The 25,236-nt window shown below is 38.6% G+C and overlaps 1 protein-coding gene and 1 pseudogene across 4 annotated transcripts in view; one reads left to right on the plus strand and one right to left on the minus strand.

The window, feature by feature from the left end:
- Positions 1–25,236, minus strand: part of RBPMS (RNA binding protein, mRNA processing factor) — a 187,871-nt gene that overhangs the window by 85,384 nt on the left and 77,251 nt on the right. For all 3 annotated transcript variants that reach the window (XM_082444697.1, XM_082444695.1, XM_082444696.1), the window contains 2 exons: positions 22,351–22,389; positions 21,014–21,076 (listed from right to left, as the gene is read on the minus strand). In XM_082444697.1, coding sequence (XP_082300823.1) covers positions 21,014–21,076; positions 22,351–22,389 — 102 coding nt within the window. The remainder of the gene's footprint in view (positions 1–21,013; positions 21,077–22,350; positions 22,390–25,236) is intronic.
- On the plus strand, positions 11,993–13,962 carry LOC309651726 (geranylgeranyl pyrophosphate synthase pseudogene; annotated as a pseudogene). The gene has a single exon. The product of its transcript is annotated as a geranylgeranyl pyrophosphate synthase pseudogene (transcript).

Below are 25,236 nucleotides of genomic sequence, written 5' to 3' on the forward strand. Positions count from 1 at the left end.
TCATTTCCTATCAGAATCTCCTGGTGTTTCACACACACCCCATTCTGACCCAGTAATCCAGTGGATCTGAGGCTTCGGTATTGAACCAGATGAAACTACCTTCTTGTGTGTAGAATAAAAATAGTAAAGCAGCAGCAATCTCATAAGAGTCAACTTAATATGATGGCTGAGATTCCTGGTTGATTCTAATAAGCTTCTTACTGCCCTTTTCTCTATACCCCACTGCAAACGAATATCCACTGCTGCTGTAAGGAATGGGGAGCATCCAGAAAGCCCTGCCTAGCCAGGTGTCTATGCTGAAGGGGAGAAATAATGTTCCTCGTTCAGGCTATAGGTTTTAACCAATTCATTCGGACTTTCTAATACAGAATGAGAATAATTTGTCACCAGAAACTATGTATGCTGTACAATAAAATCCTGGTGTAGGAAAATCATAGTATTTCTTTTGTAATAATCTGCTCGGTTCTTCCCTAGCCTTTAGGACTTCCTTTAACCTTTACAGATGAGGTTAATGAAACCCCCATCCTGTGTCCAGGAAATAAGGAAAGGAGCTCAAATCAAGGTCAAACTTAGTAATAATACCTCTCTGATCGTGTAATAATCTCAGTACCTGGATCCTATCTCCCTGCTCCACACCACCCGCCTAATCTCGGTTTCTGGTACTAAAGCCCAGGTCATCTGAGGGCTGGAGTTCTGATATGCCTCTTCAGGTTTACTCAAACAGAGACCCCGGTAAATCTCCAGGGCTGCTTCAAAAACTGCTGTCAAAACCACCAAGCCTCGGAGCTCCACCAGGTGGTAGCTGATATACCTGGTGCCCACTGACCTTTCTATTACTGAGGCGTGATTATCATCCTACAAGGCAGAAGAAATCAGAGAGCATAGTGGGATTAGGGGGTGGGGTGGTAAAGTGATTTCCTTCTAAATTATCAGAATTATCAAGCATTAAACAGAAAAGTTGAACCAACACTGCTAATTTCTGTAAAGAGTAGTACATAAAATAAGATCCATAGGGAGGGAAGAACTAAATCAGTTCTCAGGAGTAACTAAAGAGAAAGGCATACTCTGCTGGGGTTGTGGGGATTTTGCAAAGCACTTATATTCCAACTCACTGAGATCATGACTTGGTTGAGCTTTAGTAAACAACTACCCAGTTTCTCAGCAACCAAGAAACCAAGATGGCGTCCTCATAAACTAACCCTTAGTGCTCCAACACCAGTTCCCTCCACTTCAGTTGACTAGAACAAGCTAATAAATTACTTCCTTCCCCTACTGCTGACTAGAACAAGCTAATAAATAAATGAGAGAAAATGATTCTTATTACTTATTCTTGTACACATTGTACTCAAAAGATTTCCAGTCATAATAGTATGTGGGGGAAGATAAAGGCAAGGTATTCAGAGGTTGGAGATGGCTTAATTACACTATGCTACATTCAAAAGATTTTTCATTCAAGCACAAAAACGTATTTAAGTCCTTTCTTGCCAAGTGACCAAACACCGAGGTCTCTTATTTATGACTTAAGTTTCTATTTAACGTTGACTTAACTAAAAATTCAACATTCTTATTTTTAAAGTTTCTGGAATAGTTTCTGCTCTTATAGATATACTTCATACAGCTGTTATTAAAAATAATTCACATACCATAAAATTCCCCCTTTTGCATTAAATTTAATGATTTTTAGTACAGTCACAGAGTTGTGCAGCCATCACCACAATACATCTTTGGAACGTTTTCATCGCCCCAAAAGGGAACTGTACCCATTCGCACTTACTGCTCATTCCTCCCTCTCCCTCCTCACTCACTCCCCTCCCCCAACCACTAATCTACTTTCAGTCTCTGAGAAAGTACCTATTCATACTGGATATTTCCTACAAACGGAATCATACAACACGAGGTCTTTCGTCACTCTGGTTTCTTTTAATCAGAATGTTTCCAAGGTTCATCCACTGTTTATTGCTGAATAATATTCTACTGTACAAACATTCCACATTGCGTCTATCCTTTCATCAGTTGGACATTGGGTTGTTGTCACTTTTTTGGCTGCTATGAACACTGTGTACACGTTTTTGTGTGGATATATGTTTTCAATTCTCTAGGAGAAGAACTGCTGGAGCATATAGTAACTCTATGTTAACTTTTCTGAAGAACTGTGAAACTGTTCTCTGAAGTAGCTATACCATTTCAATCCGACTATCAGCGTATGAGGATCCCAATTTTTTCACATCCTCACCAACGCCTGTTATTATTGCCTGTCTTTGTCTTCGCCATCCTAGTAGGTGTGAAGTGGTGTCTCAACGTGGCTTCGATGTCCATTTCTCTATGCTTGTTAAATTTTAAAACATTTTGTAAAGAGGATTAAGAATAAAAGCCTTCTATTTTCAAACAGCATTTTGGTCACAAGGAAAGGAAATAACCTGGGGACCACAAATCATTCAACATATAAAAGGGAATGAAGCTGAAAGAATTAACATTTACCTTTTAGAGTTAAAAAGAAGTTGGAAATATTAACTGTTCTCTGAAAATTATTGATAGACATGTCACTCCCATCAGAAACTCAGAGGAGGTAAATACATACTTCAGAGATATTCTGACGTCTCAGGGGACCAAAAAATATATTTAGTTTTCTGAATACATTCAGTTTTCTCTTCTAAAGGCAGCATAAAACATTCAACAGAATTAGAAACAGACTCTACGCGAGGTATATGCAGAAGTTTCCCCAGGATTCTGAAAACAATTGTTACATTCAGTCAGAGCCTTAAAATGGCTCAATGACAGGCCAAATAGAAACACACACCTGGGTAACCTGTTACTATGGAGTGGATGGGGCTCATTCAGAGACAACAGTGTGGAGGGAAGTTAAGGGAAGAGCTGTATGTTATAGATAAAGAGAAGATGATTGAAGAAAAGGAAATGGGGGGGGATCAATCCCACAATTTCAAAAATTTCTCCTAACTCAATACCGTTTCCAAAAATGAATGAGTAGAATTTTTCTACCATTTATAAAATGTCATTGTACTGCAAGTGAAAACTTGTGATGCCCAAACATTAAAAAAAAAAAAAAAAAATCTGAATAAAAGAGCACAGAAGGGGGGAACTGGTGGCAAATTGGGTTAGGTTCTCTGATACTAAATATTGAGTACACAAAGCATGAAATTCACAGAATTTAGTATTACATTTTGGGGACCTCCTAACCTAGTAGTTTTCAACCACGGGTAGTGTCCCTCACTGCACCTGTCTCCCACCCCCACTATCCCGCACACTCCTTAGGGATATTTGGAAATGTACGAGAGCATTCAGTGGGCAGAAAATAATAAGGATGTTAAACTCCTACAATGGGCAGGATAGTCCCATACAGTATAAGAGCTGCCTCATCCAAAGTGCCATACGCTCTCCAACATACATGAAGAAATGAACATGCAGAAAAGTCAAGTAATCTGCCTAAATTCCCAGTTAACTACTGGTAGAATAAAGATCGGAATTTAATTTTGATTCCTGTTGACTGTGTGCGTGTGTGTACATTACAGCTCTGTGAAGTTCCTTTATAACAAAGACGACATTATTTTCACATAATAATGGAGGTTGTTGTTCAGTTTCCACTGTGCTAAAATTTAGATAGACGTGAGTTCCAATAGAAAATGAACAAGTGAGGAGAAGAATCCATCAGGCGTAAACCATATTTCATGCTTTTCCTAAATAAGGGCATTGCTTGCAGAAACATCAGTGCTGTTAATAAAACAGCTTGTGCTACTGGGTCATTGTTCATTGAGAAACTATCAGACCAATTACGCCTTGTTCTTTTTCTTAATCCAACTACCTCAGAGTGCTTGCCCTGGATTTACCTAGAATAATCTGATTTACTACTCACTCCTCCTCGCCTAAGCAGAGTCATTTGGAAAGAATGTGTCCCTCTCCATTGGTAACATATCTAGATCATACTTGAACAAAGAGACCCCTTTCCAAAGGGCTCTCTGGGCTTGTGTGGCTATGTGAGTTGGAGCTGGGCTATAAGGCCAGGTACAATTCCTGCTCCACTGACTAATTTAAAAGTCTTCCAATAAGTATTAGGTTTCTAGATGTCTTATAGCCCCTCGTTTTTAACCCCTTGAATTAAAAAAAAATCCGCAGAATTTTGTTTTTTTAAACCAGATGTTCCATAAAATACAATGAAACTTTATCTTGTTTGGAAATTTTTAGTGAAAGGAATATCCACGTCTAGCCTAAAATGTCTCCAGAGGCTTACCCTTGATTTGAAGCCTATGTAATTCCTCCTCCGATAATACTGTGGAACAAGCTCAGGTCTCTGAGTGTTATAATGGAATCAGCTTGGCCGTGATAGAGAAACTCATTCTCATTCCTCACTAGCCAACCTGAGCCTGGAATAAAAGAATTTTTATATTTCTTAGTGACTAGGCCACTTTTAAAATACACTTTATCCTTGGCTTCATTTTCATGTGAACAAACCGTAGAACTCAAATTCATACCCTCGCAACACTAAGCCACACTCTTAAGGTAAAACCTACAAAGTGGTTACTGTTAGAGTAGACCTGACCCAACAACAAAATGAGGGAAACTTTGTTTCTGACCACCCCACTCCCCTAATCCAGAAGGACTAGAAAAACAAAAAGAAAATGGTCTTGGTGGATCCCCTTCCAATTACTGGTGAAAGAAGCAAGAAAACAGGTTCTCCAGAAGTACCATCAGTGGCAGTGAATTATAGTGACAATTATAAAGGAGATACCCCACTCAAGGACACAACCAATTTTGGGTAGAACCTCCCCCCAAAAAAGAGGCTTAAAATGTGGCAATTGTGTGGGCATTCATATCTACCTCCACTACCCAAACTGGGTATGTTTATTTAACCTTTTTCTGTGCCTCAGTTTCCCCATCTGTAAACTGGGAATAACAGTCCATACCTCATAGGGTTGATTGTAAGAAAAAATGGTTAGATTAATGCTGGCCTATGAAACACTCCTGTGGCCAGCTAAAGAGCTGTTCCTCCTAACATGGACTCATAGGGGTTTCTTCGTCTTTGGACTTTCTGGAAAGGTGCTTCTACCACTTGTAAAAGAGAAGGATGTGATTCATGCTCAACTATGAGATTTCCCCCAACTGCAGGAAGCGGGATACCTGAGCTGCTGTTTTGAGGAGATGGTGCTGTACAGGTTCAAAGAATTCTTTTATTCCACCTGGTTTCATTTCCCCCACAGGCAACGGATGTGTGTCCTGCTTCTCTTGCCTATTTCTATTGGTTCTCACAGTCTGAGTAGCTCTTGGGAGACTGGCTGGTAACTCCAGAGATGGGATCCACTATGGAGGAGAATTAGGGAAAAGTACCTAATTTGGAGCTATCTGGGTCTCCATATCTGGTGACTTGACCACTCACCGCAGCTAAATTTCCTTCTTTTCCACTAAAGCACACTTTTTGTTAGGCAGCCATTCCCTGTGTACATAACCAAGCCCGGGAAGAATCTGCTTCGCATAGGACAACTATAAAGTCATGACAGGGCCTTTGAAGAAGCTATAAACTCAATCTTTAACATGTCAAGAGAATCAGAGTCAAACGGAGTTTATTTTCCAAAGGGTCGAGAGGGCATGATCGTTTGAACTTCTGCCACTACGTTCTCAAACTGTCCTGGAAAAGGATGACTGAGAGAGCCGGGCCCTGGCAATGTTAGGAAGAGGATGTCTCCACTTCACGCAGAGTCAGTTACCCATTAAAGCAGTATTTTACAGTGACACTTTGAAATAGATAATATTACACGGAAAGAAACATAGGCCAGAGTGCACATAGTATTCTTTCATTCAAGAATCCTGACGTTAATGTTTTTACCCTGAGGGCTCTGAAGGTAAACAGGGGGTCAACTGTTCTGGTAGGGACAAAGGCGTCTCTCGGAATCCTTAACCCACAAATGCCACATGTGACTTGCGCTGCCAGCAGTCTCTTTTATTGTCTAGTCCTCAAGCCTCTTTTCTCTCCTACCTCATTGTTGGGACAGTGCGGTGTCCATAACCATGAGCATCTCCTGGGGTTAAAGGTAATAGCTGAATGACTGCCTTTTACTCCTGCTATCTGCTGAATGGAGGCACTCAAATAGCACTCACAATGAAAGCTTAAAAGAAAGCAGATTCTAGGCAATGGTTTTCATTGAAGTGTTTGAGAAGATCTTGAGGTGATACGGGGCAAACCTACAGACAAACTTTTGATGGTCCACATCTGCTTAATGTTGGTCTGTGACATCTAGTCTGATGTCTGTTGCCCCACCGAACACCAGAGGAACCTCAGAATTTTGAGGTTAACTTATTTGAGAAATCAACAAAGAGGTTCTGCCTCAACCAAGTACTTCCTTGTACTTGTCCACAACCTTATGGATGGCTGTCACAGCAAAAATTTCAGGGATTAAAGAGACAGCCTGAAGAAATGTAAGGGATAAACCATGCTGTGCCAGCGTAAATGATTTCGAGGGTATGTAGTTCGTCTCTGTAAAGCCCAGATTGTGAGCTTAAATCAGCAAGTGTGGCACTGAAGAAAGAAGAAAACTGAACAATAAAACTAACAGAAGAAATCACACCCTATTCCTAGCCATAGTCTATATTTCTACAACCAGCCAGTCTAGAAAATATACACAGTTGATCACATAGTATACTTGATGAAAAAGCAAGGGTGTTTATGTTCAAATTCCTATCAATTACAACTATTAAAAAAAAAAAAAGCTTAAATCTCTTTTCCTAGTGATGGCCACACATGTGTCGATACAGCTTGCGCAAATCACAAAACCCAGAATTAAAATGGGAAAGGATGTGTCTCTAAATGCTTACTAATTCAACATCCAATGTATCATTAATAGATGACTTAGTCCTTTAAAGATAAAAAGGTTACTGGTGTTGAGACCAGAGTTTAGTGGAGGTGTTAGCTCTTCAAGGCAAAGAATAATCATACTAATTACACACTAATTTTCTAATTAATGAAAAGAAGGAAACCAACCTGCTTCTGCACCTAACACGTATTAGGTGCATGCCAGGAAAAATAAGACAGTGGATATATGTGTGTTTGTGCGTTATTAAAGTACTTATTGAACTCTGAGATACCCTGAATGATTAACACTGTGCAAAGTAAACAGTCTCAGAATTATAAAAACCAACTATTTCTGTGCCTATGTAGACAGGCATATGAAGAATAAGTCCTACTTGTGAGGTAGGCAGGCAAAGAGAATGTATTTAACACGCTGTTCTTTCAGGTTCACCTAAAGTGTGTGTTAGGTCATTTGAGCACCCACTGTAACTTTCTGTATATGCTTTAAGGATCATTCTGCAAAGTTTACTTTGAGTCTTTATTAGTGGCTGGTGTAGGAGAAAAAAGGAGGGAAGAGGGGAGAACAGTGCTGATATAAACAAACCCTATAACTGAAAAAAGACAGTTGCCTAAACGTTCCAAAATCATTTTGAAAAGACTTCCATTTAAAGATCAGACACAGCGCTTCCCTGGTGGCGCAGTGGTTAAGAATCCACCTGCTAATTAATGCAGGGGACACGGGTTCAAGACCTGGTCCAGGAAGATCCCACATGCCGTGAAGCAACTAAGCCCGTGCGCCACAACTACTGAACCCGCGCGCCTAGAGCCTGTGCGCCGAAACAAGAGAAGCCACTGCAATGAGAAGCCCATGCAACACAACGAAGAGTAGCCCCTGCTCGCTGCAACTAGAGAAAGCCTGTGCAGCTACGAAGACCCAACGCAGCCAAAAAAAAAAAAACAGACACATCCCACAACAGGCCCCAGGTATATTTTTACAGCCCTGTTTCTGCTTTCCAGTTTATCAGCAGTGAACATCCCTCATCCCAATAGGATCCAGAGGACTCTCCCACTCTGCGCGTGTATAACCATATTTAGGGTAATCTTAAAGTTAAATACTGAGAGGAGGCGAAACATGTACATCCTAGCTATTGAGTTTTAAGCTACACATCAGGATAATGACAAGTCTTTAGAGAGAAAAGGTTTCATTATATTTAAAGATTAAAAGTATTTTAAAAAGTCAATGATGTTATATCCTCAACTTTACTGAGGATAAAAATGAGTGCCATCTTTACCAATAAGTTACTTATTTGGTCCTCAAAGTCACTTATTAACACCACTACAGATAAATCGATCCGTGGGTGGGAAATCTGTTCTCCGATGAATACAGCAAAAATACAGAAATTAAAAAAGGACGGTAGCATTTGCTCCTTAAACCTGTTTTTAAAAAAAACTCTTGCTTAGACCATCAAATGGCTTGTAAGCTCTTTCCAACCAAGAATCTGGGGCTTAAGCAAGAGTTGGTTGAAAAGAATGTAAACAGTGAAGTCCAAACTTCGGAAGTTCACTGCAAAGTACTTCCTGTGCTGCACAGGGATCCAAAATAAAGCGTCAAAACAGATCTCGCCTCCGAGCAACTTTAATCCGCACTCTTCCCCCGCTTTAATGCATCAACTCAAGGCCACTTACTGGTTATCTTACAAGGCAAAGGCTGAATTTCTCCCTCTCTAAAAGGCTGCCTAGACAAAAAAAACTTTAAAGAATCTCACTGGCTGTTAAATAAATTAGTTTATACGGAATTGATGTGGGGTTCTTTGGTTTGCAATAGATTCAACTGGAACCGGAAATGAAGAAAGACATGCATGGTTCGCTTAATAGGATAAAAGGGAGATGAGAATGTGCTTGTTGGGCTCACAATATTTTGAAGACTTGAGAACATTAAGGACAACACTGTTACTCTGTTTCCCTAAAAAACTCCAAGGAAGGACTGATGAATCAACTTCATTAATCATACTATAATACAAATCGATGTATAAAAGTACTCTGAACCCAGGAGAATTTGGGATTCCACAGAAATTATTTTTAAATCAGTCTGTAGAAAAGGGAACCTAAGGAATTAAAACCAGTTCCTTGTGTAACTCATCATCACCATCAATTATCAGAATTTTTACCATTTACTGAGTTCTAGTGGCTTTAAAAATACCTATCTCATTTAATTTGATCCTCTCACCTTTTGTGATAGGTACTGTCAGAGTCTTAACGGGAGAAAACAACTTTGGATTAGTAAGTGGCAAAATCTGGATTTGAGCCAGGTCAGCCTGACTGACACCTTTATTTATTACACTGCCTTTCACCAGAAAGCCCCTCAGACATGATAAGTGGTTACCAAGAAGACACACTTTCCTTGCCCTCCTCTCAGCTGCAATTTAGAGATTCAGTACCTTTTCACAGGTATACATTTAATGTTATGCACAAATACAAAAAACCACCCTAATAAATCAAATACACACCATACTTTTAATATCAGTGAATTAGAATTCATTCTTAGGGTTGTGTTAAGTACGTTTTTAGAAATTGGTGAAAGGCCCCACAGATAAACCAAGAAGACAGAGTGGAGGTTGGCAAAAATCAACATCTTACCGTAGACTTTTCTAAGCCTATATAAAAGACTTTCCGTTTCTCCTTTATTCAGCATTCTAAGATGTGTAAAACAGGCAGATTCTCTTTCATAATGTGGCTGTTTGCTTTTTTCATTGAGGTGTATCTATGACCTGTAACTGTGAACAGTCTTTTTCCACCTTCTATTCAATTTTCCTTTATTTGCACATTACATTGACCTTCTAAATGAACACCAAAATTCTATGAAAAATTACAGTGTAACAATCCCATTTACTGTCGCATCAAAAAAGAAAAAAATACCTCGGAATAAACCTACCTAAGGAGGCAAAAGACTTGTACTCAGAAAACTGTAAGATACTGGTGAAAGAAATCAAAGATGACACAAAAAGATGGAGAGATATACCATGTTCTTGGATTGGAAGAATCAATATTGTCAAAATGACCATAGCACCCAAGGCACTCTACAGATTCAATGCAATCCTTATCAAATTACCAATAGCATTTTCCACAAAATTAGAACAAAAAATTGTACAATTTGTATGGAAACACAAAAGACCCTGAATAGCCAAAGCAATCTTAAGACAGAAAAATGGAGCTGGAGGAATCAGGCTCCCTGACTTCAGACTATACTACAAAGCTGCAGTAGTCAAAACAGTATGGGGCTGGCACAAAAACAGAAATATAGATCAATGGAACAGGATAGAAAGTCCAGAGATCAACCCATGCACCTATGGTCACCTAATCTATGACAAAGAAGGCAAGAATATACAATGGAGAAAAGACAGTCTCTTCAATAAGTGGTGCTGGGAAAACTGGACAGCTACACGTAAATGAATGAAATTAGAACATTCTCTGACACCACACACAAAAATAAACTCAAAATGGATTAAAGACCTAAATGTAAGACCAATACTATAAAATTCTTAGAGGAAAACATAGGCAGAACATTCTCTGACATAAACTGCAGCAAGGTCTTTTTTGATCCACCTCCTGGAGTAATGAAAATAAAAACAAAAATAAACAAATGGGACCTAATGAAACTTAAGAGCTTTTGCACAGCAAAGGAACCATAAACAAAAGGAAAAGACAACCCACAGAATGGGAGAAAATACTTGCAAACGAAGCAACCAACAAGGGATTAACCTCCAAAATATACAAAGAGCTCATGCAGCTCAGTATCAAAAAAACAAACACCCAATCAAAAAATGGGTGGAAGATCTAAATAGATATTTCTCCAAAGAAGACATACTGATGGCCAAGAGGCACATGAAAAGATGCTCAACATCGCTAAGAATTAAAGAAATGAAAAACAAAACTACAATGAGGTATCACCTCACACTGGTCACATGGCCATCATCAAAAATGTCTACAAACAATAGATGCAGGAGAGGGTGTGGAGAAAAGGGAACCCTCCTACACTGTTGGTGGGAATGTACATTAGTACCAGCCACTATGGAGAACAGTATGGAGGTTCCTTAAAAAACTAAAAATAGAGCTACCATATGATCCAGCAATCCCACTCCTGGGCATATATCTGAAGAAAACCATAATTTGAAAAGATACACGTACCCCAATGTTCACTGCAGCACTATTTATAATACCCAAGACGAGGAGGCGACCTAAATATCCAGCAACGGAGGAGTGGATAAAGAAGATGTGGTACATACAGACAATGGAATATTACTCAGCCATTAAAAAGAATGAAATAATGCTGTTTGCAGCGACATGGATGGAACTAGAGATGGTCATACTGAGTGAAGTAAGTCAGACAAAGACAAATATCATTTGATATCGCTTATATGTGGAATCTTAAAAAATGGTACAAATGAACCTTTTTACAAAACAGAAAGAGAGTCACAGATGTAGAGAACAAAGCTATAGTTACCAGGGGGGAGGGGGGAGGGATAAATTGGGAGATTGGGATTGACATGTACACACTACTATATATAAAATAGATAACTAATAAGGACCTACTGTACAGCACAGGAAACTCTACTCAATACTCTGTAATGGCCTATATGGGAAAAGAATCAAAAAAAGAGTGGATATATGTATATGTATAACTGATTCACTTTGCTTTACAGCAGAAACTAACACAACATTGTAAATCAACTATACTCCAATAAAAATTTAAAAATTATACTATAATAATGTGTGAATTCTAATTTTTATTCCCACTTTTGAAAGTGCAGAAACACTTTTATACTTTGCCTGTTTTTGCTCCTTTGTTATAAACTTTCTGCTTGAGTGAGTGAATTCTTTTCCATCTAAACTTATTTTCATTTCCCATAATACATTTCTAACTTTACTCTTTAAGTTCTGTGTATTTATTCATCCATTCACTTGAGTGATATCTTGTGTCAGGCAAATAAAGAATAAAATCGATTAAAATGGTTTACACTAGGAATTTTCTACCCAACTGTATTTTCCAGGGAAATTATCTGGATCTTTTAATTTTAAAACATTAATCTTTAGGGACTTCCCTGGTGGTCCAGTGGGTAAGACTCCATGCTCCCAATGCAGGGGGCCCAGGTTTGATCCCCTGTCAGGGAACCAGATCCTGCATGCCACAACTAAAGATCCTGCAAGCCACAACTAAAGATCCCACGTGCTGCAACGAAGACCCGGTGCAGCCAAATAAATAAATAAATAATTTTAAAAATAACTTGCCCACTATGGCTAGAAAACAAAAACTTACAGCCTTTTATGCAATGTCAGGGTTACTCAAGGTACCCCTTAATTTTTTCGAATTGTTTTCTGCTGAAATTTATCACTACATTTTTAGAAGAGAAATTCTAGTCTTAAAAATATAGTTCATGGGATGGCGCATTTTCTTGCACCGAGTAATGCGCTGTTGCTGCCAGGTGAGGAGGGCGGAGAGTTCTATGGTGAAGTGAGGGGAGGGATTCATGCAGGCGTCTGGGGGAGGTTGGTTCTGAACTATAAGGTGGGAAGTTGATGCTGGGTACTGCTACTCCCGGATCCCCAGCATGAAAGTTGTGATATCATCCTTGAACCATCAGCTTTGAAATTAAAAAACAACGGAGAAGACTCAAGAAACAGCCCAAAGAATTCTTCTAGAACCTTACAAGCACTTACTTCAGTTACCAGGTAAACAAGTGAAAACCAAACTTTCACAGGCGTTTAATCATTGGCTAAAAGTTCCAGAAGACAAGCTACAGATTATCACTGAAGTGACGGAAATGTTGCATAATGCCAGTTTACTCATCGATGATATTGAAGACAACTCAAAACTCCGACGTGGCTTTCCAGTGGCACACAGCATCTATGGAATTCCATCTGTCATCAATTCTGCCAATTACGTATATTTTCTTGGCTTAGCAAAAGTCTTAACCCTTGATCACCCAGATGCAGTAAAGCTTTTTACCGGCCAGCTTTTAGAACTCCATCAGGGACAAGGCCTAGATATCTATTGGAGGGATAATTACACTTCTCCCTCTGAAGAAGAATGTAAAGCAACGGTGCTGCAAAAGATAGGTGGACCATTTGGATTAGCACTAGGTCTCATGCAGTTGTTCTCTGATTACAAAGAAGACTTAAAGCCACTACTGAATACACTTGGGCTCTTTTTCCAAATCAGGGATGATTATGCTAATCTACACTCCAAAGAATATAGTGAAAATAAAAGCTTTTGTGAAGATCTAACAGAGGGAAAGTTCTCATTCCCTACTATTCATGCTATTTGCTTGAGGCTTGAAAGCACCCAGGTGCACAATATATTGCACCAGAGAACCGAAAACGTAGATCTTTAAAAATACTGTGCACATTATCTTTCTCTGAGAACATAGGTTCTTTTGAATACACTCGGAATACTCTTAAAGAGCTTGAATCTAAAGCCTATAAACAAACTGATGCATGTGGTGGGAACCCTGAGCTAGTAGCTCTAGTAAAACACTTAAGTAAAATGTTCAAAGAGAATGAATAATATTAAGCCATTCTTGATTAGGCCTGATAGGTTAGTTGACTTTTTTTTTTTTTTTTTTTTGGTCTTTTAGCCTATTATCTTTTTAAAAATTTGGACCAAGCTGTTAGTCTCCAAAAACTGAGTGATAGTGGTGATGTGAGTGAGGTTGTTTCAATGTAGAATCCCTGTGTACAGATAATCATCATAGTACCAAGTTGAAGGAATCAAAAGGAGCCACATTTAAATAAGTCTAATCTGAAGGTCAGAATGTGCTGTGGTGGGATGTTGTGGCCAACTCTGCCATGCTTGTTCTGTTGATTCTGTCAATAAAGAAGACTTCAGCTTCGGCAGGGTGGGGAATATATATATATATATATATATATATAGTTCATGGTTTATTTTTATAAATATTAGCCTTTTTAGACAGATTTTATTATTTTTAAGATTCTAGACTAGCCTAATGTTCACTAGAATTCTGTTTTATTTCTTATCCTCCTATTCCCATGTTTATAATGCATGAGATATATTTTCCATATCCTAGAAGGATTTACTCTATTTCCGTGCCTCTTCTTATTTTTACGTACAAAAAAAATCCTTGACTATTTGTGGTTTTCTCATTTTAAAAAATATTTCCGGGCTTCCCTGGTGGCGCAGTGGTTGAGAATCTGCCTGCCAATGCAGGCGACACGGGTTCGGGCCCTGGTCTGGGAAGATCCCACATGCCGTGGAGCAACTAGGCCCGTGAGCCACAATTACTGAGCCTGCGCGTCTGGAGCCTGTGCTCCGCAACAAGAGAGGCCGGGATAGTGAGAGGCCGGCGCACCGCGATGAAGAGTGGCCCCCGCTTGCCGCAGCTAGAGAAAAGCCCTCGTACAGAAACGAAGACCCAACACAGCCGTAAATTAATAAATAAATAAATTAATTAATTAATTAAAAAAAAAAATAAAAATAAAAAATATTTCCATGTAATAAGTATTAAAGTCTACTGAAACAGCAAGAAAAGTTTGCATTTAATTATAAAGAAAGAAATGCTGTATATATGTGTAAGGAAATAAGAATAGAATAATTAACAAATGCCCTGTCAAGATAACCTATTCCACTTTAAGAGGGTTAAGTCCTACCCTACTCCCCAAGGCTTTAAAATGTTCTAATGCATTCTAATTACAGAGTAAGACAAAGGGTTTCAGCTTTGTGGACCAATAGTTCAAATCTGTGTAGATAATCAGAAACATAAAAGCCAATGCTGAAGGGAGATCCATAGCCACTTGTCATTATGATGGTTTGATCATTCACTAAGGAGTAAAAGAGTAATTTTACAACAAAGACAGTGACTTAAGGCACGAAAATGTGCTGCACTGCAGAACAATCAGTAATGTACATGGCCTAGGGAGTCAAGATCTTTGGTTCTAAAACTAGCTTGGCTTCCTTACGGAAAGGAATCCTAGCAAATAACTCATTCTTTGCACTTCAGGTTCCATGAACACTAACTGTATTTTCTACTTTCATTTACAACAGGGGCAAATACCTTCTCAGCATTTCGAAATGCCTGAAGAACCATGGAGTAAGGGCAAGGTCAATACAAGATAGCATTTTAAAAAGAGAGTCTAGATAAGTTTAAACAAGTAGATCCTTGAAAAAAGGCCACAATGCAAAGTCTGAGGGCAGTTTCACACAGCCATGTAGTATCTGATGAACTATTTTACCTAGGGAAAAGCTGGGCAAACTTGAGATCTCCACATATACTTGTCATTAGAATACAGACCGGTTTACGTGTGAGAACCTGTGGTTCTTCCTGCCAATTTCCTTGGAGAAAGGATGACGCTAACACTTCCAGCTACTTTTCCTTCTTCAAACTTCCTTAGGATTTCTTTCACCAGCATTTTATTTCCTGCTTTCCTATGTGAATGCTTAACAGATCTAAATAACCTACTTTTCTTCAGGCAAAGACTCTAATTGGGAATTCAGCAAATTCCTCACAGTCACCTTCATTTGCTCTTTCAGAACCACTTTTAATTTATGTGCTGCACCATCCTAGAGAGATTTTATAACAACCCCAAGCTGCAAGAAAGAGCAGAGCACAGCACTCTCTCCCCTGCAAAAAAGGGGCTATTTCAAAGTTCTTGGAGGGGGGCTAGCCGGATCTAAGCTGTTTGTCAAGCCCCAAAGTGCACAAAGTCGTTGAGAAAAAGAGGAGAGTCCATCAACCCTGCATTATGGCGGCTCTAGACTGACACAGGCACAGTCCCCAACCCAGTGACATTAAATGGCTGCTTTAAAACTGCAAGTCAAGAGTAAGCAGTTATAAACAGATTTAACAGATAAACACTAGATCAGACTCATGATCTCATCTGGCAGCCCTGCATATTTCCCATCCAAAAGTCCCAGCTGGGATCACAGTAATTGGGTCTCTTCAACCACTTTGAGCTAAGAGAAATTTAGGGAGAAATTTTTAAAACTGATAAGAAACATATTGACATGGTGCCTGGTGAACAGGGAGCTGAGACAAGCCATCTGGATGCTTGTGTATGTGAAAAGTTTTGTTTAGTGGAAATAATTCATCTAACCCGCAAGCTGTACAAATATTACAATAAAACGTCCTGACTTGCACAAACTGTCAGAAGAACCTGTGCTATAGGAACCAGAGACTGTAGTCTAGACTTCTGTTTCTGTGTGGCCAATACCTGTTTCTCGAGTACCCTGGTATTCCTCTGTACTCAAGAGTTTGTACCAGGACTTTATGGCTACATCTTTTCACTGAGAAGGTATATTCATGGTATGGGTTCACATTTAGAACATTTGCAAGTGTTTTTGCTTGGTAATTTCCCTTTAACGCTCTTGGAAGTAATACCCTTATTTCACAGATGAGAAACCTGGTATAGGAATAATAAATTTATTATATACAAGTGTTTTAAAACTCAGTAGTTGGAGAGCTCAAGCTATTCAACAAAACAAATTATGCACAAGGCTGAATCATTGTGATATAAATAACTACAGTGTTTACTTCAATGCCAGGAATTTATGGAGATGGAGAAAACTACATTTTTCTGATTATGTCAGTTTTTTCAACATGTGACACTACCAAGTAACTTTTCAGCATGCTTCTTACAAACTAAAGATTTTTTTAAAAATTCTTTTTACCTCACACTATTGAATAAATTTCCTCAGTAACCAAGAAATAATTTAGTACTATATATCCTCAAGACCTCTTCATTTTCTGCTTATTAAGATGACTGCCATCTTTTTCCTCTTCAAAACCAAACTGCTTTTTTCTCTTTAATTCAAAGTCTATTCAGACCTTAAGAAAACACCTTTCCTTCATGCCTGGCATAATGTATAAGAGAGAATACAAAGCCCAAGTCTTATCTTATTAAATCAATCATCCAAGGGTTGGGTTTTTCCCTCCTTTCTTTTATGAACAGGTAAACTATGTAAAGGTAAAACAATTCTATACTGCCATCACAGAAAAGAAATGTTACTAATCCCCATTAAAAGAAACAATATTTTAAGTCATATGGGGTTTCAAGAGAAATCAAATCTACTACTGAAATTAGTCAAAAAGTATTTATCAAGAAACCAATGACCGCTTCACACCTAGTAGGATTGCTATAATTTAAAACAACAAGTATTAGTGAGCACAGGGAAAACTGGAGTTCCCATACATTGCTGGTGGGAATGTAAAATGGTACAGCCAATATGGAAAAGTTTGGAGGCTCTTCAGAAAGCTAAAAACATAAATACCCTATGACTTAGCAATTCCATTCCTAGCTTTATGCCCAAAGGAATTGAAAGCCAGGGACTCACGCATATTTGTACACCAGTGTTCACTGAAGCATTATTCTCAACGGCCAAAAGGTGGAAACAACCCAAGTGTCCACCAATAGATGAAGAGATGAACAAAATGTGGAATATCCATACAATGGAATACTATTCAGCCATAAAAAGGAACGATGTTTTGATATCTGCTACAACATGGATTAATCATGAAAACACCATGCTAAGTGAAAGAAGCCAGACACAAAAGGACAGATATTTCAATAGCTAAAATAGGCAAGTTAATAGAGAGAGAATATAGATTAGAGGTTACCAGGGGCTAGAGGAAAGGAGTAATAGGGAGGTATTGCTTAATGGTTACAAAGTTTCTGTTTGGGATGATGAAAAAATAGAAATAGACAGTGGGGATGGTTGCACAACATGGTAAATGTATTAATGCCACTGAACTGTACACTTAAAAAAATCATTAAAATGTCAAATTGTTATATATATTTTATATACTCAAAAATAGCAACATACCCAAAATCATTGAATTAAATACCTTAAATGGGTGAGTTATAGCTCAATAAAGCTACTTATAAAAGAACCCAATAGACTTGAGGGTGCCATGATAATTGGAGATCACTAACATCAGTGAGTCTGGATTGAGAGTAAAGCAAATTATTGTGACAGCCTAAGCAATGTTTAGTTGTGAAGACAATTTGTAGTAATGCACAGTTTGCAGCAGACTTCTTTAGTTCTGATAAATTTATAATAACGCCTATGATAAAACCTAGGCCAATAACAACTATTTAAAATTAGGGGAGGAGGGCTATCAATCAAAATGGCACATATACTCAACAGGCCACACGTAATCTTTTTAAATACTTTACACGAGTGAATCTCAAACACCAACGTAAGACAAAGCCTGTCATGGAAGTGTACACAAGCAGGAAGCACATCAGGCCTGCAGATCTCATGTGTTAACTACAGTCGTTCTTACTTATGAAAACACGATTTCAGCTACACAACAATGGCACCACTGGGGTTTTCATAGTTGGCAGGAAGAGCCAGAGATGGTTTACTCCCACCTCTGCTCAGGGCCCTTACTGCCAGGCCTGCCTTGCTTCCTGTGTGTGTTTCTTCTTAAAATTTCCACAAATCAAATATTTACTAAACCAGACTATAACTGTCAATATCACTGTACTTGATTTACATTCCAAAATTATAAACAAATCCTAAAAATAATTTGATAGTTTGGATTATCAGCTCCCCACTGCTGGTATAGAAATTATAACTGTGTGTGAAGAGTAAAGGATAGGTTAGATATTTTGCTGTCGGGTTAAAGAATGGATGGGGTTTCTAGTCATGTGGATTAATGGGACCACAGATAACCTGAAGGGAAGTCTGGGTTTGGGTTATTTTTAGCTTAATTTGAGAGTTTTTGCTATAAAACCAAAATATACTGTATTTACTTTAGAAGATTTAACGAACACCCTGATAAAAGTTCAATGTTACCACTTAATTCAATCTGAGCATGTTTTTCCATAAAATTATCAAACTGACTAAAGCATACTCCAAAAATGGAAGAAAATAAATGGATTTAAACATCATTTAAAGTCATTTTGGGACAAGACTTAATACTAATAACTGAACCAGACAGGAGCCAAGACAGGGCAACAATAAGAAGAGAAGCTCTAAACATGGACAAGTGGTTTTTAACGCTGTGAACTGCTCCACATAGAGGAACTTACTGGATTGAGGCTTACGTTTCTCAATAGTGGAACAAAACAAAACATTACAACATGGAACTTTCCCCCAAAGGAATGTGAGGAAAAGCTTTTAAGAGAAGCTGGATGAATGACATGAGGAAAAAATTTTGTAATGGCTATGAGCATCGGATGTTTTTAATTCACCAAGTTAGAAAAAATGATCGTGAAAAGAGCATGTTGGGTCACAGAGATGTGTCAGTTTCATGATTAAATACATTATCCTGAATGGGCCCATTTTCTCTGCAGAGAGAAGAAACCCTGCTCCACGGTCATGTACCAAACTTTACTGCGGGCATTTGTCCTAGACAATGTGATTAAAATAGTCTGTCATTGCAGCAACATTCCATGGAACAAGCAAACAGCAAGAAGTTACATAAAGTAGACAGAACTAAGACACAGGAGGCTTCCTTCTAGCTGTAGCTCTAAACCTGTACTTTCTGACTGAGCCATCCATCCTCTCTGGCCTCAGTTCTCTTAACTGAAACAGGACAGTGTCTAAGGGACAAAACCTCTAATACTTTTATATAAAAGTTAAAAATATCGAGAAAGAGATGACCCAGGACCTTAATAGATGCTCTAAACTCACAAGTCAACCTGAGCAGAAGAAAGCTCAGGTATAATACTCCACAGGTAAGTCTTAAGAGTTACTCTTCTTAGGTCCACAGAATAGAGCAGAACGAGACCTGTTTCACCTGGAGTTCTTCCCAAGTTATTAATATATGAGCAACAAACACTGAGTCTAAAACCAGACCTTAGGACAAGAGACCATAATGATCTGGGGCCAGCTGGCATAGGAATGGGCTTAAACACCTCTATCACAATGTTACTGCATGTCTCAATACCGGTTATGTGTAACGATACAACCCTCAGTACTAAGAAAAAGTGAAATGATGTTAGCTATACTCTGCCTAGTAAGGCAAGGAAACACAGTTGACTATGACCATTTAAACATCTAAAAAATAAACTTCTGTTAAAAAAAAATCAAGCTATAAACAACCCACTGTAAAAACATACTGTTTTTCAGACAGTGGGTCAGTGACATGTTTCTACACAGAGCAGAGACAATGAAAGGCAATGGAAAGCCCATTCTGTGAACAAGTTTCAGCTGCTGTTATTTCCTTTATAAGAATAAGAAAAAGAAGCTGGTGAAAACTTCAATTCGGAAGGACCCAGAATATTTCTGCATTTAGAAAGATGCCTCCTGGGGGAATGTAAATTGGTGCAGCCACTATGAAAAACAGTATGGAGGTTCCTCAAACAACTAAAAATAGAGTTGCCATATGACCCAGCGCTCCCACTCCTGGGCATATATCTGGACAAAACTATAATTCAAAAAGATACATGTACCCCCATGTTCATAGAAGCGCTATTCATAATAGTCAAGACATGGAAACAACCTAAATGTCCACTGACAGATGAATGGATAAAGAAGATGTGGTACACATATACAATGGAATAGTACTCAGCTATAAAAAAGAATGAAATAATGCCATTTGCAGCAACATGGGTGGACCTAGAGATTATCATACTAAGTGAAGTAAGTCAAACAGAGAAAGACAAATATCATATGATATTGCTTATAAGCAGAACCTAAAAAAAATGAACCTACTTACAAAATGCTTACAAACCAAATACAGGTATCTCTATTCAATTATAGTTGACTATCTTTTATTATACCACAATGCAGAATGTCTTCTGGGAAAGCAGTATATGCAAGTTTTTAATCAATCAGAATAAAGACTACAACCTGTAAATTTGTTTGTTTGTTTAAGCCACATACCTTAAACAAAAACCTCATGTGTTAAGGAAAGCCAAGATTTTGATCTATTCTTGACTTAGGCTTAGCCACTGAGAGTATAATGATGGCCAAACTAAACTGTACACCACCATAGGATGTGACTGGGCTGAATAAAGACCCACATCATCAGGTATTTTGAGCATTACAGTAAAAGCTAGAGAAGAGCAAAGTGTTATTTAATAGTTTGCACGTCTAACCACAATTTTAGGAAAAATCTCTTCAGAGGGCTAATTAATTAATCCCTTCCTGTTAGATCGAGCAGTCATATTCCTTCCATTTGATTTCCTGTCCAAAGAGGTTCTATTACTTCCTACCACCTCATAAGGAAACCCCCAAAGATTAACATCATTAGTACTTACATTCAAAGCATTCTTTGCAGCTTCTGCTTCTGAGCGACTGTCAAAACTGACAAAACCTACGGGCTAAGGAAAGAAAAAGAAATATGAAGAAAACAATATCAGGGGATGTCTATTTTTCTGGGTCAAAGGTGATATCAAACTGAAGAGCTAAGATACAGAAATCACCACAGGCAATGGGTAGAAACAAGAAAGCCAGTCCAGAAGAATCATGACTCAGTGGCTTAGCCAAATTTCTAACATGAATCAAAGGGATTGTGTGGGTGGTTCTTCAAGGGCACAGCTGGAGATTTAGAGAATCATAAAAAAAAAAATCTAGAAGGGGCTGGAAGGTGAGCAGCAGTGAACAAGGCAACAGAGGAAAACTCGGGTGGAAAGGCTCTACTTTCCTAAATTGAATTCACTGTACCTCAGTTTCTTCATCTTTTAAAATGGAAAGAGAACCGAATCACCTTTTGGTACACTGTAAGTGCAAGGGATATAATGACACAATGATAAAAGCCCTGTATTCTCACTGCATGATCAAAATTATATCATGAACATTTTAATCTCAAATCCCAAGGGATGCCTTTAAAAAGCTGTGTGTTTAATTAGGTGTATAAACCATACTGTTCCAACTAAAGAGAGGGGTCACAATTCCTTTGGACTCAGTATCTTTCAGTCCAGAAGGATGGTTGCAACATAGCTTATTCTCTGATGAACCAGAGAATACCTTATTGAGAGATGAAAAGTGACCCAGAGAGAGGATGCTGGTTGCTCAGCATTTAAAAAAAAAAAAGCACATAGCTACAAATTTTCAAGACACTTGCAGAAACTATCAGGGTCATTGGTTACTACCTCCATTCTGTACCTTTTATGCTCCATTTTAGACCTGAGACTCTGCCTGCGGTTATTAAGGGTTTGAGAGACAGCCTGATTCTTCGTCATCAAATTCCCATACCGATCGTGAATGAAAAGTTTGCCTGTTTAACTTTATTAAAAACAAAAAAACAAACAAAAAAAAACACCCAGGAAAGAAATGGCAATAAAAGTGAATTTGGATAATAATCAATAATTTCTTTTGAATATATAGATCAATCCCAATATAACTATGCTGGATGCATTATATTTACCTTGCTTGAGGATAGTCTCAGACACTCTAGCTGGAGGCTATGGAATTAGGAATCACTTTCCTGTGCTAATTCCTAATCAATCTCACCCTTAACTTTACAGCAACAACAAAATAAATAAAATCTTAATGGAAATAAAAAAAGAATGTCGAGCCCTAGTAACATTCCTGAAGAAAGCCAATCCAAACTTCTGTGGAAGTGATCATTTATGTGCAAGTCTGAAATTCTTACCTGCTTAGATGTGAGCTTTATAAGAGAACCCTCGTAGCCCTGAAAATAAAGAACCAAATTTAGACCAGAAATAAAGAGTAATAGGAGAAAAGAGCAATTGTAATAATAGCATCCTGCTCACGTGAAAATGAGTCCTTTATGACTACTGACCAACTCTTCTCACAAATGCCTGTTAACTGGGAAAACAAATTTTATACACACATACATGCATGCATGATGTATACGCCAATCTTTGCATACTTGGGCCTTTAAAAGAAATCAAGCCCTGAAATTCATGCACTTATGTTTCTTATCTCTATATATTTTCATGGAATTCAGAAAAGAAACATAAGTGCATGAATTCATGAAAATATATAGAGAAAAGAAACGTAAGTGCATGAATGGACTTATGCATAGGAAAATGGCGTCTATGTCAACAGCAGGTCTTTTTCATTTTATGGAACTAGGAGAGGGAAGGGGATAAATTAAGTTAGGAAGGTCAGAGTATGTGATGACTTGGTCATATATTTGCTATAAAACAATAAAACATTAAGATCGTACTTGGTAGAACTTAATGAAAATTTCAAAACTTCCAGGAAAGGTTAAATAGGCAGTGATGCTAACATTTGTTAAGTTCTTTTGCTTATTTATTGCAGCTGTCAGTTTTCACATTGGTATTCTGATTGGGAGATGCGAAAATTCCCTGTTGGCTTTTTACTCCAGCTCATCCTCAAGGAAGATGGAAACATTCCTTTCACTCCCTCCCTTAAGCCCTCCTGGCTCCCCAGGATAAGGATAACAAAGTCTGTTTATTTCTGAAAATAATCAATGACTGTTAGCTTGCACTGATGGATGACACAAGAGGGGAAAAAACAACACTTGACATGATTGACCACCGCACGTATCGGTGCAGAGACAGATTTGCAGGCGAGGGTCAGACTCCGGGGACTTTAATTAAAAGAGGGTTGGTAGGAATGTACCAGGGTCCTGACTTCAGCGTTTGGGTTTCTGGGCAGGATGTTGGGATTGATTCATCCTCCTATTTTCCCAGCAGAGAACTATGTTACTAATTAGCTACTGTAAACATTTTACCTCAAAGGCCTTGAGCTCTTCTAGCCAGAGAGGTCGTGATTCACAGCCCTGCCTCTTCCTTTTTCAAGGTGCTCTCACTCTCTGAAAAACCTGAAGGTTTAAACACCCTGAAGGCCTCAGAGGCAAAGGACAAATGGATGTTTCACTCAAGTAAAAGACCACTAGTAGGGATATACTGTCCTCTCAAGTCACAAAAGGAGAAGTAGTATCAAATAATAGTTCAGATGAGGGATGACTGCTTCTTGGGTTTGAATCCTGGCCGTGCCATTTATTATGTGTGTAAACTTGAGCAAAATGTATTCAACTGCTCCAAGTTTCATTTCCCTTATTTGAAAAAAATGAGGCTAACCCACTTTAAATGACTGTGATGAGAATTAAATGAGATAATTCTTAAGGGGCTCGCTGGCTAAACCTCTCTGTATGTATACAAAAGCATAACTATTTTGTCCTTTACGAGGATCAGTTAGCTTTAAAAAGTCCTCATCCTACAAAAAAGACAGACAGTAAAACCTACAACCCTGCAGAAGAAACTCGGGAAATTCTATAAAGCTGGCACTCTCCCCACAATACCGTCTCTTTCTTTCCCACTTCCTCTAGCTAACCTCATGGCTAACCTTTCTGCTTCCCTCTGTGATGTCATCATTATTGTTGCATTAAAAGGAGAGCTGTCAGAATGGAGTTATGTCCATTATTACACGGTGCCTTTGGGGCACATAAACTAGACAGTTTTATCTTTGCTGGTTTTAACTGGCTGCCCGCTCAACCGTCCTTCTCGTTCTACTACCCAACTGTTCTCAGCTGTCACATCCTACTCTCTCCCCCTAAGAAGCGAGATACTGTCCCTCAACCTGTCTTGCCTCTGTGGCTGGGGTCCTGCTTCAAATTGGGATGGATCTTTAATCAGCAATCAAGATGGCCCATCACGTGATCGTAAGTGTGGCCCTGGCCAGGCACTGTTGCTGACATGTCCTCAGCTGGCGTGACCAGCCCAGACACAGGCCCTGAATCTGTCATGACTTCCAGGTTCACTCCTTGAGAGCCAAGGCCTTCAGCCCACATCATGCCCAGTCCCAGCTGCCTCCTACCCTCCAAAGGCTAACCTTCAAGGTTTCTCCTTGGAGCATGCTTATTTCAGCTTTAGTTCAATTTCCTGTTAAATTTTCAATCCCAGCTACATTAATTATCTCTAAAGTAGTTCTACCTTGACAGTCACAATGGACAGACAACTTGCATTAAATATTTCACTAAGCAACAGGGAAGATTTCCCTCAGCTCACACCAAGCAATTCTTTAAAATTCTGTTTTACTGTTTTTGCAACTTTGGACATTTTGCCCATGGAAAAAATAATGGTGTTAGGTTCCCAGTCTAGTTCATAAAAGCCTACTTAACCTATTATGTCTCCAAAGAATAGTACTAACAGCAGTATTTCAACTGATAAGGAACCTCCTAGGGATAGGGCTTGACTTTTACTGCATTTGAAATATAAATACAGAATAAGTCATGGATAATGTTTTTGGTGATCTGTACTCAGAAGAACACCCCTAATTGGCAAGAGGATAAACAGGGAAGACACTGAAGCTGTTCTGTAGAACAGAAACAGACGCATGTCCACGTCAGTAAGAGACTTCTCTAGATTAGCTACTGGGAGGACAAAAGGCGGTTTCAGTCTTTCCAAAGTAAAATCGTATATTAGGACTGAGTTGTCAAATCTCCTTTACTCACTAACCTTTTAAAAAACAGTGCTTTCACAAACATTTCATTTCTTTCTCCAAAAAGCCCCATGAAGCTTATACACACAGTCTTTGTCTCCTTTTA

This window comes from Balaenoptera physalus (assembly GCF_965194825.1).
Source record: "Balaenoptera physalus genome assembly, chromosome: 21".
Classification (NCBI taxonomy): Eukaryota; Metazoa; Chordata; class Mammalia; order Artiodactyla; family Balaenopteridae; genus Balaenoptera; species Balaenoptera physalus.